This window comes from Erpetoichthys calabaricus, chromosome 8, assembly GCF_900747795.2.
Source record: "Erpetoichthys calabaricus chromosome 8, fErpCal1.3, whole genome shotgun sequence".
In the NCBI taxonomy this organism is placed as follows: domain Eukaryota; kingdom Metazoa; phylum Chordata; class Cladistia; order Polypteriformes; family Polypteridae; genus Erpetoichthys; species Erpetoichthys calabaricus.
The window spans coordinates 102414366-102428097 of NC_041401.2; the positions used below are offsets into that span (position 1 = coordinate 102414366).

General features: G+C 41.2%; 2 protein-coding genes across 3 annotated transcripts in view; one reads left to right on the top strand and one right to left on the bottom strand.

The window, feature by feature from the left end:
- dnajb2 (DnaJ heat shock protein family (Hsp40) member B2) overlaps positions 1-8097 on the top strand; it is a 54517-nt gene extending 46420 nt beyond the window's left edge. The window contains exons 9-10 of one of the 2 annotated variants that reach the window (XM_051931077.1): positions 709-903; positions 7450-8097. In XM_051931077.1, coding sequence (XP_051787037.1) covers positions 709-903; positions 7450-7460 — 206 coding nt within the window. In that variant the 3' untranslated portion in view covers positions 7461-8097. Of the gene's footprint in view, positions 1-708; positions 1264-7449 lie in introns of those variants that run through there. The other variant, XM_028807206.2, reaches the window with a different exon arrangement.
- Positions 8098-10611: 2514 nt separating this feature from the next.
- The window catches only part of ptprna (protein tyrosine phosphatase receptor type Na), a 125146-nt gene continuing 122025 nt past the window's right edge, over positions 10612-13732 (bottom strand). Inside the window, exons 21-23 of the mRNA XM_051931067.1 lie at positions 12957-13021; positions 12569-12642; positions 10612-12478 (exon numbers count right to left, since the gene is read on the bottom strand). Coding sequence (XP_051787027.1) covers positions 12407-12478; positions 12569-12642; positions 12957-13021 — 211 coding nt within the window. The 3' untranslated portion in view covers positions 10612-12406. The remainder of the gene's footprint in view (positions 12479-12568; positions 12643-12956; positions 13022-13732) is intronic.

A 13732-nucleotide genomic window follows, 5' to 3' on the forward strand; every position in this document is an offset into this window, starting at 1 on the left:
AATCCGCAGCAGTAGGAAGTCGGTGCGAGAGAGCGAGTACAGGCTCGCGTGTAGCTGAACAGGCGAGCCAAACAGCTGAAGCAGGACGGTGTAGAGAAGGTCAGCTGCATTAAGTGTCTCGCCTGTTGCAGAGCCCGCATGGGAGAAGCAGGTGAGACGCTAACAGAGAAGAAGCACCGGGGATTGTCATCTGTTTTTTGAAGACTGCTTCCTGTTGACGTTTTAACCTCGTGTTAAAGGATTGTTATTCTTATGTACTTTAAACCTCCACTTCACAACTGTTTTAAGGATTAAAGATTTATTGAATGCTCTACTGCACTTTGGACACCTGTTTTGATTCTTTTAATAATCAGTTATATTATTTAACAGTGTTATTTATTAAAGGTAGACTACAGTATATATAATTTATCAGTGTTATTTGTTAGGAAAATTGATTTTTATGTTAATATATTTGGGATGCGGAACGGATTAACTGGATTTCCATTATTTTCAATGGGGACGTTTGTTCTAGATACGAGAAATTCGCTATACAAGCTCAGTGCTGGAACGAATTAAACTCGTATCTAGAGGTTCCACTGTATTTCCTAAACTGCTGCACTGCAAATGCCCTTATTGTTGTACCTCTGAAATTGGGTTCAGTAAACATAATTGATGATATTTTGTTTTGTTTAATAAACTACATAATAGTGTGTCTGCTTTCCACTGCAGGGGTTGAAGACCAGGCCTTACTTGCGCTGGAACTAGAGAAGAGAGGCATCAGGCACTCAGCTGGGTCCGAACAGCCTGTGCAGCACTCCTTCAGCAGCTCACCTTATGTCGATATAGATGAAGAAGATGAAGATCTGCAGCTGGCCTTGGCTTACAGCCTCTCTGAAATGGAGGCAGCAGGCCAACATGGAGCAGGTGCACACAGAGCAGGGGCCAGACATGGGAAAACAAAAATGGGTGGGGGCAAAACTAGTCCTCTTATTTCTAGGGATGTTTTAAAGAATGGGGGCAAGGCAAATCAGACACCCTGTAAAAATTTGCAGGAGACAAATGAGGAACAGTTAAAGGACAAAGAGAGCACTCCAAGAACCACACACCTGACAGACAAGGGAGAGACTCTAAAGGCAAGAGAAGAAAAGGTAAAGGACAAAGAGAACACACCTAGTTCCACAGACCCTATAGATGAGGGAAAGCCTGTAAAGACAAAGAAAAAATGTTGTTCAGTAAGCTAGGGAGAAGGTTAAAACTGACTAATGTGAGGAGGAACTCAAGGAAGTAAGCCAAAAACCAGCATCTTGTATCTTTATCTTCTTGGATACAAGACCCGTAGCTTACTTTAACACACAATCCCAGTCATTCTGCTTCTGCAGCAACTGACCACTCATCCATTGAGTAGAGTATGTAGGGGGCCCATCTGCAAAGCCTCCAGAATTGAGAGGTTGTTGTGTTGTGCTTATGGCCTACAGTTTTACTTCAGTTAAAGTCATTTACTTGCTAATTTGTAGTTTTAAAAAGGGCTAATGATTAGGTCAAATACCAACCATGATATTGTGGTGCCTGTTTTTTATCTTGTTGTCAGAATACCATTTTGATACCCGGTCATTTTGGTCCTTTGTTTACTGCATGTCTGGTTCCTTTAGTTCCTTTAGCCAACTAAGAGTGAATGCTTTGGTGTTTGCAGGCTGTCATGGCAGTAGAACTGGTTTTGCTTTGCACTATTTGCCTCTTGGCCGCCTTTGTCAAGTTTCAAATGTTAATTTTGCCTGTCAGATACTCCACCAAAATATATGGAAGGTGATTATTATGGGGGGGAGGCACGGTGGGGCAGTAGTAGCGCTGCTGCCTCGCAGTAAGGAGACCCGGGTTCGTTTCCCGGGTCCTCCCTGTGTGGAGTTTGCATGTTTTCCCAGTGTCTGCGTGGGTTTCTTCAGGGTGCTCCAGTTTCCTCCCACAGTCCAAAGACAAGCAGGTTAGGTGAACTGGCGATCCGAAATTGTCCTTGGTGTGTGTGTGTGTGCCCTGCAGTGGGCTGGCACCCTGCCTGGGGTTTGTTTCCTGCCTTGTGCCCAGTGTTGGCTGGGATTGGCTCCAGCAGACCCCCGTGACCCTGTAGTTAGGATATAGCGGGTTGGATAATGGATGGATGGATGATTATTATGGGAGCAGTTTATCAAAAAGACTAATTAGTCAAAGAGGATGATGAAGAGTATAAAAAGTGCAGGTCTAAATAGCACAGGCTTTCAAAACGTTTAACATTTCTAACAAACTCCTTCATGTTCCTTTATAAACTTTGCTTTTTCTAATTCAGACCAGTTCTTAACACAATAATAACAACAAAGCCAAATTCCATCTGCTTGTTCTGATGGTGCATGTTTTTAGTTAGCAGGTAACTATGTGTAGTTTGACAGCTTTGAGGGTTAGAGGTATAGGCCGGCAGTGTCTAGTGGTTAAGGCAATGAATTATAAAACAAAACTGAGTAGTTTATGTGTCCCTCACGGACTCCCTAGACAACTATGAGCAGCTAACTCACACTTACTGTAATTCTGGGTAGAAATGGAATATTCGTGACAAACCTTCACAATTGAAGGACTAAAGGCCATTGTCTCCTTTCAGTGGAACAGCCTGGATTGCAACCACAATGCAAGTATTATAGTACTCTGTACACGTCAATACTCTACTTCTACTACTACTGTACAAATATATAAAGGTAAAAAATGATGAACATGATATGCACCCTGCAGCAAGTAACTGCATCATTTTGTGCAATACTACATACACCTCTGGTTGCTCCCCTTGTTGCCATGTATTTCTACCCAAATTATTCTTTGTCCTTAGTTGTCTTTTTCCTGCTCTGTATATTGGAGCACCTACAGCTTTTACCATCACAAAAGTGATCAGCCAGAATTCATACAGAACAGAATCCTACTCATTACTTGAGCTTTGTTACTGTACCTCTGTAAAGTGCATATGCCTTGGATGAAATAGATGGACTAGTGGTTGTGGTAGGAAACCAAAGGTGTGATATTTAGTATATTGGCCTTTTATAGTAGCTGGTAGAACTCAATTAGAACTGTGCCTACAAGTATGTGCCTTATGCGTCTTGCCTGTCATTGTGGCCTTGTATCGCTCAGCGGTCGTAATCCTAGAGAAAGGTCACAATGATTTGTAACGTCTGTACTGGTTGTGAGAATTCATCTGGTGCTCTTGGCTACTAAGGCTACATATGACTGCAGTTGAATGTAACTCGCTTCGGATTTTGGGCTCATATGCAATTTTTTTGAATTGACTGTTTAAATTAATTTGTGAGCAACTGAAATCCAATATAACCATGTGTTGATATCTATCTTGAATCGAACAAATGCAGCGGCAAGTGCTCAAAAGTGCTTTTAGTGGAATCATTAGTGCCAGATCTGTAGGTAATAAAAAACTTGGGGACACTAGAAAGGAGCCCATAACTTGTTGAAACATCATGTGGAGGTGTTTGGTGCAAAAAAGCAGCTTTTAAGTTTCAGAACATTAAGGGGAGCGTTCAGTTAGGCATGGCAGCATCTGTCTGCAAGACTGTCAGAAAAATACATATTTGAAGAGAAACATTTAGGAAAATACATAGCAATTGAACTGTTTTGGTAGGCTTTTTTTTTTCTTTTTGCATTTTCTAAAAAGATCAATTTTGTGTCACATGAGTATTGTTATATTTGTTGGATTGTTATTTATGTTGTAGCCTGTAATTTGTTGCCCCTTAAAGTTCATGACCAGTTCCAGCAGTAGCTACAAAGTAGTCTCTTTAGTCTTCATATACAGTAGATACACAGCAGCAATATTCTATTTTAAACAGTAAAAAGAAAATTTATATCATTGTGGAGAAAAGCCAAGCAAAATGACATCTTTTATTGGCTAACTAAAAAGATTACAATATGCAAGCTTTCGAGGCAACTCAGGCCCCTTCTTCAGGCAAGATGTAATGAAGGGGCCTGAGTTGTCTCAAAAGCTTGCATATTGTAATCTTTTTAGTTAGCCAATAAAAGGTGTCATTTTGCTTGACTTTTCTCTACATTCATAATGGCTAACACGGTACAACACCCTAGTACTATCATTGTGGATGAAGAGCAAATCAGTGTTAGTTAAAGAAATTGTTTACTGAAGTAGCCACTAAGCCTACCTCTCATTTTTCAATTTTTACCAAAAGACAAAGGTTGCGCCATTCAGTAATTTATATGCGCTGTTCTGTGGTATGTGCCATTTGAGCGAGTCCCAGCAGATTTACAGTAAGCTTTTCAATGAGCTCGACCTGAACTGCCAGACGTGGCTGTGATTATTAAACAGTTTACTGTACAATTTGTAACTAATAATGGAACCAAAAAGCAGTGAGAGTGAGAGTTGATGAAATTTCAGAAATGAAAGGCATTCCTGTCGTTTTAGAGGAGCAGAGGAGTCACCAACTAAGGGATTTTGTAATTATTTTTAAAAAGATAATCATGTTAGAATTATAAATCGAGCACTAAATTAGCTCCGGAAGGCACGCTGGTCAGCACTCCTTCCTCATTCTGGTAGATTTCTTCTCTTGTTCTTCCTGCATCACAAACACTATTGAAGCGAGTATGGCCTTTAATGAACTGGTGTCTCGTTCGGGGTTCATTCTTGCCTTGCACCTCAATGTTGCCGCACTCTGCCGAAACCCTCTGTTTAATTAAGTGGGTTGGGTAATAGATGGGAGGTTACTAAGCACAAGCTCCATTTTATTTTTTTAATTTATGGGTCTAAGTAGGATACAGACCGTGCCTTGCTACAAAATCTGAATAGCGTTCTTTTTAATTCAATACTTAATACATTTAACATGGCTTTAAGGCACTAGGTGGTGCTGCACAGTAATCTAAAAATGTGTTATCTTGGAAAGGACATTGGAATAAGAAGGGCTTCCATTACTATGTCAAAAGTGGATGTAAACCTTTGATTACTAACAGTTACAGTACTCGTCACCAAATCAGTTGCCAAAATGCGTAGTATAGAAAAGCTGTAAGTGGCAGCACCGTGGGAGGTGGGAAGGAACTTCTCTGAATATGAGCCTTTGCTCATAAATCAAAGATGGTGCCTTGCAAGTTTAATAGAAGTTGCCAATATTCTAACCAGATTTGGCTCTGCCAGCTCACTAGATGGCAGAGTCTTTGGTTTTTAGATCTGTGCCATGCTTACTTGATTTTTTTTTCTGCTTTGCTGGCCCACAGACATATTTGCTAAACCAAAAAAAACATCAGGGCTGAAATCCTGGTAGATATTACTGCTTATTTGACAAATCTTCTTCATTGCCAATTTTGTCTGGAGTTACTGGTTGCTGTGCCCTTTTTTTTTACCGTTGCTTGGGTTGTATACTGTTGTAAAACAAGGCTACAATAAAGTTTTTACAAAATTGAAAAAGAGCAGGGTGGCGTCATGAATGGGGTCCCTCCGGTGCCACACACAACTCACTCCACAGTACACACTTTACAGTGATATGTGGATAATGGCAGTATGTTATTTGTGAGCGTAGACCTGGAGGACATAACAGGACCTGGATCCTGTTATGATTTATTTTCATTTGTAGAGTTTTAACGAAAGTTAGCCTCATCTAAGAATGTAATCTCACCCGCACCACGCATTGTGAAACACTGAGGCTTATTTAAAACATCTGTTCTGAAGAGTCACCCACCAAAAACAAAACTTACTCAATACTCACACCTAGTCTACTGTCGGCCTCTACAGCAAACGTCTCACCCCAAGAAACAAAGTCTGAATTAGTGTAAGCCGCCTTACAATGATTTACTTTATGAGGTAGTACAGGATAAACAACACCAGATATTTGAAATATTAAAATATGTGCTTCGATTTAAATATTTGAAGTCTCAATATTTTTTATTGTAATACAAATTTGTCATTTGATACCCGCTGATAGAAGTCCATAGAGGGCTAGATCCCTAGAAAAGGATTAAAAATAACATTATATTCATAACCTTTGCCCTTGAAATAGTAATTTTTAACCTTCTGGGAGTGGCCCTTAGAGGTAAAGAATTAAATATCAAAAGGACGATCAGCAACCTTGAAATAACATAAAGCGACACTCCACATCCCTATATTATCTATTGCTTTTTTTTTTGAAGTTTTGTGAAAAGAAATAAATTTGATCGCGGAATTCCATTAGGGGGTGAACTACCTATTGGTTTGCTCTTTATCATAAGAGTGTAACTGTCTACACAAATTATGGTCCAAAAATGGACCCTAAAATCTCAACATCTTGCATCACTAGACATCAAGACAACTTGAACGGGATGTAATTTATGGATGGGGTTTTCTTGTACCAGTGAGTCAGGAAGTGCCAGACAAAAACAAATTGAAGTGACTGCAAAGTGTTCGGAAGTAATTCATATTACCACAAAAAAACAAAAATGATGACGCCTGCCTAAGTGTTGTGCGGTTTACATTTTATTACAGTTTATCAGATGTACTCATCTGAGTGCATGGTTGGCTTTCCTAGACCTGGCATTGTCGAGCCTGTGCTGGCCGCTATCTGCTGTCTCGTCACGGCTTCTTGGAGGTCATAGGACGAGGCTGTTGTGTTCCCAGGCCTGATCCCACCTTGGGTTAAACCAGGCAGCACACATTTTCAGTTTGTCCTTCACGTAGCTGAACTTGAGCTGTTAACCTCTTCAGGTCCCTTCCCTGCATGTCAAAGTTCAGGTGGTCTCTTACTATAGGGGGGTGGGGGGGACAAGATTTTGACATTAATACTCTTCAAGTGCTTAACTTCCCTTTTAGCAGATTGACAAGTTCTGTTTGTTGTCACATTACTTCTTAAAGACCAAAATACGACTCCTTTTATTTATTTATTTTTTGCAAATATCGGAGCGGCTCCCTGGCTAGGCTGTCAGTTTTATAGGTGAGGTGCACATCAGGGATTACTTTATGTCAGCTTTACATTTTCTCCTTCCCTCTCCATTGTGAGTTTTCATCCACAAAAGTGTGCGTGTATGGTTAACTGGGCTGGTGTGGTCAACTGAATAAGTGTGTGTTCCGCTGTCAAATGGCATCCTATCTAGAGTCTGTGATGATCATTCTCCTGATGCTGCTGGGATAGGCTTCAGCCTCCTGCAACCCCACAGCAGACTAAGAGGGTTCAGAAAGTGGATGGATGAATCCAACAGTCCCACTGATAAAGGAATGTATGTCATAGAAGAAAACAAAGACATACACTTCAGCTCACAAGGGCTACGTTATGAAATTTGGTGTGCTGACTTTCCTGCCTTTGTGATGCAGTTAAAGAAGGAAAGAAAGCCTGTAGGCAGTCAAGAGTCCCCAAAGTACAAGTGTGCTCCATATTTGGATGCTTCAGTGAAAGGGCTGCTCTAAGATGGAAGTAGGCAGCCAGACAGACACCACAACCCAGTTGATGTATGTGTAACCAGGACTTTATTTATTTCTACCCTTCACAGGTGTGAGCTGATCGATCGACGTGCAGCGTTTTCCCCGGAAATCCTCGCTGAACTGGTGTTTTTGATTTTGGTTTGGAGAGTCATCACATTGTTATGGCCTGTCACATACATGTGTGTTGAAGATAAAAAGCAGCTTCACATTCTCCTAAGCTAATTCTTTCCAGAGGTATCAAGTAGCTGAGTAAGCCTATTTGTCCCAGCTCTTCGATTTTAATTTTGAACATTTTCAGGGTGAACATGAATAGGCCCGGTCAATGGTGCAGGACAAATAATCTGAGGTATGAAGCAACTTCCAGAGGATCAACTCATACACAGGGTTCCAAGCTTTCTACTTCAGATCAAACCAAATACTTTGACACTGAGAAATATGGAGACAGCAACTTCATTTGAGCCGTGTTTAAGAAAAACAAACCTGGGCCTGTGGCTGGAAAAGCGGTGGGAGCCATCGGAGTCTGAAAAAGCTTCTTGGTTTAGAAGCAGTTAGGAATAAACATTAAATGCTGCACACGTCCAAAAATATTTCTAGTTAAAGTAGATGAACAGTTTATAGGATATTTAATATATATCTGTAGTTAAATCTGTTTTTTTAGGAAATGGGTGTATATTTTTAATTTAGTGTTCAGACTGTGAATAAAATAAAATAAAAAAGCAATCTTCTCATTTGTCACTATTACATTTGGTTATGTTCTGTCAGTAACAACAGACTTAACTCTGACGGCTTCAGAGAATTAGGGTCAAGGTCTGCTGCCATAGAATTCTAACAAAAAGAGTTGAACACCAAGTGTCTGGCCTAGTACAAATGTGTTTTATATAATGCCTTTCAATAGGGATGTTATTCCAGGGTGTTTTAAAGTTTCAGGCGCATATAGTTTTTACAGTTGGAGCAAAGGCAGTGTAAGTGACATGTTAAAACGTAACCAGTATCTTTGTGGTTAAAATGTCCAGTTCCTTAGCCACTCCACCACTGCCCCTGACATCAAGTCCATGTCTTGTTTTAGGAGGGCTGCAGGCCAAACTTCATGTGCCCTTTCAATGATAACACAAAAAGACCACTCTGGAAAGAAGAATGTTCAGCATCAAGTGTACGGGGGGCAGTGAATAGACTCGCAGTGACCCACAGTATGGTCCAGGCACACTTATTCATTGGCTACAGCTATATGGGAAATGTCATTGCTTTGCACTGCACCCCAACTCCCGACTTGTGCAGTTCTACCATAATAAACTGGAAAGCATTCTCATTACAACACATTTAACAAGCATGTCGGAGCGGCATGTCAAACAGGCAAGCTGCGGAGAATGGCAAGGTGCCAGAGGATGCCATCTGGCTCATATTACTTATTCTTGCTTTGCTTGTTTGCTGGTAATTTCAGCTGAATAGAAGAAAGTCCATACTTCTATATACAGTTCCTTTCAATTGGAGACATTTGATCATTTTCAGTCCCTTTGGCATACGACAAGTATGTGCAGGCGTGGACGCTCCTCATCAGGCGACTTAAACCAAATTCACGTTTGTTGTGTGGAACTTAAGTTTTTGTATTTCAAATTCCCCACTTAGAGTCGTCAGTTCCACCCAAATCTGCTTAGCCGGAGGGTCAAAACAATTTAAGTATTAGGAAAACACCAGTTTACCCTTTTGGACCTTTTTGGCCTCTTTTTCCTTGGCGATCCGCACAAGTAAAACTGTAATCCGGAGGCGCAGATTCGATTAAAACATCTGCGCCATCTGAGCTAAGCCACGTTTCACTTAGCGCAATAAAATCAATTTTTCTATCACTAATAAGATCGTTAATAAAAAACGTCTTGTTTGTTAAAGCTGTAACATTTAATAGTGCCATATTTAATGTTTCGGAGGGGCAGAGATGAATACTATGTGCGTTATTGATATTTGGAACAGGAATTAAGTTATTTTTATTAGCGCCGCTCTGTGTGTATTTTTTTGTTTAATCTATAGTCTTTTTATAGTTTTAATACATTGTTCATCTAAAGTAGAAATTTTAATTAAATTATTGGTGTTTATGCCGTATTGCCTAGATTTTCTATTTAGTCTCAAGCCACTGCAATACACTTGTTCGAGCGCTCAGGAAGCTTCTTGATCCCCGAAGAGTAAAAGTCTTTCGACTGCATGTTGACCTATTCCTGCACAGCGTCAATAACCTCCTCATTTTTAATGCTTAAGTGGACCGAGGAGATGATAGTCCCTCACTGAATGACTTCCACCAATCATACACTCGAGACTGAGACACTCATCCCAAAACTGATTTTTAAGTCTCAAATAAATCTGAGATGGAATAAACACTACTGTGTACCTCCTGCTCCGACATGTTGATTACAACTGACTTTGGGGGAGAGCAGCTAGCACTACTAATGACAAGTTCATATACAGTATGTGTGTGTTTGTCCGATGAGTCAGGTCTACCTTGCACTCGTACAAATGCTCAACCCAAGAAGTTTGATTCACTTGTTTCTATTAACACAGTTGCTATCCTGAAATCTCTTTTGCCTTCCGCAAACTGGGCCAAAATAAAATTTACTGCTTCATATGATGTCTCCAACAGCACAGCATGTGTAATAACTGTCAGGCTCCACTAACAGATCTTAATAAGTGTCATGGTGATCTCAATACTTCCTAATTTCAGGGGGCTGAAGCAGGGTTTTTGTGGTACTCCCGAACCAGCTTGGCCACCTCAATACTAAATTGTTAATTTGTCTTAACATAATAGGCTGACAGCTTTTAAGGTTCACAGTTGTCAGCCCCACCTCATCTGTGGCACTTGTCATATTATGCTGCATATTCTCAAGTTTAAGCACAAAGTGTGTGGACATTTACAGTACCAGGTGTCGTTATTAATTCCAGCTTGAAAAACAGAAATACCTGAAAACAGTCTGTGGAACAGTCTAGACAGAAACCACGTTGGGCATCCATGAAGTTACAAATGAGCTGTGCTTAGTAGAGTGAAACGTGTACTCCAGAGAGCAGTAAGTGCAGACAGATATGCCAGGCTGGGATTGAAGCGTCTCACAGGGACAGAAGGGCCTGCAGGCCGCGGACCTCATTTGGCCACACACCTCATTTCGGGGGCTCTAACATTTCATCAGTGTCGGTCTCGTCAAAGAACCTGTTTTGCGCCAGCAAGAAACAAGAACAGAAAGTCATTTCTGCAGTTGCACAACTTCACAAATAAACTTTATTCACATCAAGATACAAAATAAATATATATATATATATTTTTTTATAGAAGTATTTTTCCATTTGTTTGCTACTGGAATACAGCAAGCAATACTACACTAATAACCTCCACAATAATTAGAAGAGCACAGCACTAATAATGACCCTGGGACCAAGGAAGCAGCCTTTAAGGTTAAGCTGAGATTGAACAAAGTGGGAAGTGATGGGCAGCCATTTGGATGGCTCCAGTTCAGTTTTCTATTATCTGTGCCGCTGCTGACTACCTCTACATACTCGACTGGCACCACAGTCAGCAATCCAGTCTTGGGCCAGTTGGGAGGGCAAAGACTGCAGCTCAGTGTTGGCACCCACAGTGTTTTAGATTTAACATGCTGAGAAAGGGACTTCTGTACAGAAATCGGCTTGAAAGAGGCAGCAGCTAAAGAAATGAAAATGTCAGCCTTCTGTCCACTAGAGGAGTGCTGCACCCTTAAGGAGAGGCTGTCCTGTAATGTGAAGGAGTGGAATTGTAAGGGTTATGGTATGTCCAGAGTTCAGGGGCCGTCAAAACTGTTGCTTGGCAAAGAAAAAGCAAGCCGCTTTTAGGACCGGCAGAGCTGCGGCCTGCAGTTAAAGGCTTCTTGACTACCTGCCACTACCGTGAGCAGCACTGTCCACCCGCATCAGGCTTAAAGGGCTAACCTGAGCTGGTAGAGAAGATGTCACCAGTGCCTTACTCTCAAAGCCCATGGCTCAAGGCTGCCGTCCACACCACCAAGCTCATTTGTGACACACGTGTGCTTCAACACATCAGGGACTTTACTGGGTAACATGCTGAATTCCGGGGTCAGCGAAAAATGAAGTTTTGTCACACAGTCTAAAGGAACTTTCAAGGCAGACCAATACGTTTGAAGCACCCAAAAATTTCAACTACACAAACTATAAAGCACTGCTTTCAAAGCTATGCCCAATCACCTTAATGTTAGAGCGCAAACGTAACTAACGGTTTGCCCGACTCCTCAGACAGTATAAGATTACAATAAATGACCAAACTTCAGTTCTTAGCCTCTTAAGCATTAAAGTGCCTGCTGGTAAATTTAACCCACTGTGCCACAGAAATGCCAGCTGGACATTTTAAAGAGGTTATCCACCCCTCGCTGTACACATTGAGCTGTTTTCTGAGCACTCCACTTGTTTTTATGTGCTTAAAAAAAAAATCCAGTTATATTTTATTAAATGGAAAAATAAGCAAGTATAATGTCACAAGAGCTGGAAACACAACGTGCCCAAAGGCTCCGGGTGTTGTTTATCGAAAATGAAGCCAAACAAATTTAAAAAACCCCAACAACAGAAACTTCCTGACACCCTGCAAGGCACTGAGCAAAGAACGACCTGTAGTGTCTAGAATTGCATATCGTACTGTAAATGTTAAATATTTTGGAGTAATTTCAGCACACAGCAGGCTCCTTCATCGTAAGTAGTAAACGGCACTGGCAGGGGTTAAGGTGTTTCATTGTGTCAATCAATCAACCTACCAAGCTTAGCAGTGGATTTCATGGTGTACTCCATCAATCAACCTAAAACAACCACAAGCCTTATTTGGATTCTTATTTTGTGAAATCTAAAACAAAAAAAAAAAATGCAGTGGGATGTTTTCATTTTACAGAACATTTTCCTCCAAACTCCTCCATTAGAGTTCAGGCGGCTGGAGAAAAGAAATCAAGATAGATATGCTTTGGGATGGATGTATGGGACTGTACAGCATGGGTCCCCCTCCACTCCATATTGGCTTCACTGTGGCAAGGCTTTCAAAATGGCATTCACCTCCTCTGCGACAGCTGTGAGCGCAAACTCAAACTGGTCCTACAGAAGGGAGAAAAACAGTGCTTCACAATCGTGTCATAAAAATGCAAGAGGAATTATGGCTCGTGTTGACGAAAAGGGAGCTCGCACCTTAGTGCGCACCATGCCAGGCCTCTGATCACGAATGTGCTCCAGGGTTGCAGCAATGTCGATCTCCTTAACTCCTGCAAAAAGAGCACAACAAGAGATCATAAGCCTTAGAATTCTCCCAGCTAACCAGCACAGACTCTGAAATTGAAGCAGCAGCCTTGCTGATGAAGCTCTACTTGCTCATTTTTTACTTTCTACTGACAGGTTTTCTTAAGAGCACAAACACCATCTGAGTAGAAGGTGTTTAGAAAAGACTCATTTTGAGCACTTGTTCAGTTTGCTGAGGGAGTCCTGCTGCATGTGGTCACACTGCCCGGCAATCTGCACCACACAGACAGACAGCACAAAATGGTGACTTGGGCAAATGCCACTAAAAATAACAGCTCACCCTTTGCCATGCGATTGAGTACCATATCAATCAGAATGTAGGTTCCAGTACGCCCAGCTCCATCACTGAAGAATAAGAAACAAACCAGTCAGCTTTCCAGTTAACAGAAACTCAGCTCACCACTGCATCCTCATCATCATCATCATCATCATATTTTGAATTGTGCGAGAGTGAAACTCCAGTGGGGGTGACACAATCACTTCAACTTAAACATTTGATTACAGTGCCATGGAAAACAGCAGAAATCTTCAGATTTAAAATAAAATAATACTTCTCTGTCTTCTCTCATGAGCACATCCCTGTGCTTATCTGTACCAAAGGTCTAAGTAGCTAATTACAGTTCCTCTAGCCAACAGTAATGTCTGTAAACCCTCCGTTTTTGGACATACATAAAAAGCTATATTTTAATTCAATAAACCAGAAGGAAGAATGTTGGAGCCAAAGAAATGACCTGCAGGACCACCCGAAAGAACTGCAGCTTTTGACTCATCGGAATCATACAGCAGACATCCAGATGAAAATGGCTGGATTGTGAAAGGTAAAGGCTACCACCACAGTGCTGCAGAAAGCGGCCTTGCTGGCTTAACTCACAGTGTCAAGAAGACATGAGGGAGCCATCACTTCTGACGAAGGAAGCAATTAACAAGAATCCATGTTTATTTCTATACAAGGGAGCTTTGCATTCCCTACGAGTTGTACGCTGGTTCAAGTCTTTTCAGGTAACCCTTCAATTGCAGATAAAAAGAGGTCATTCTTCTAAAGATAGGCATGAATGG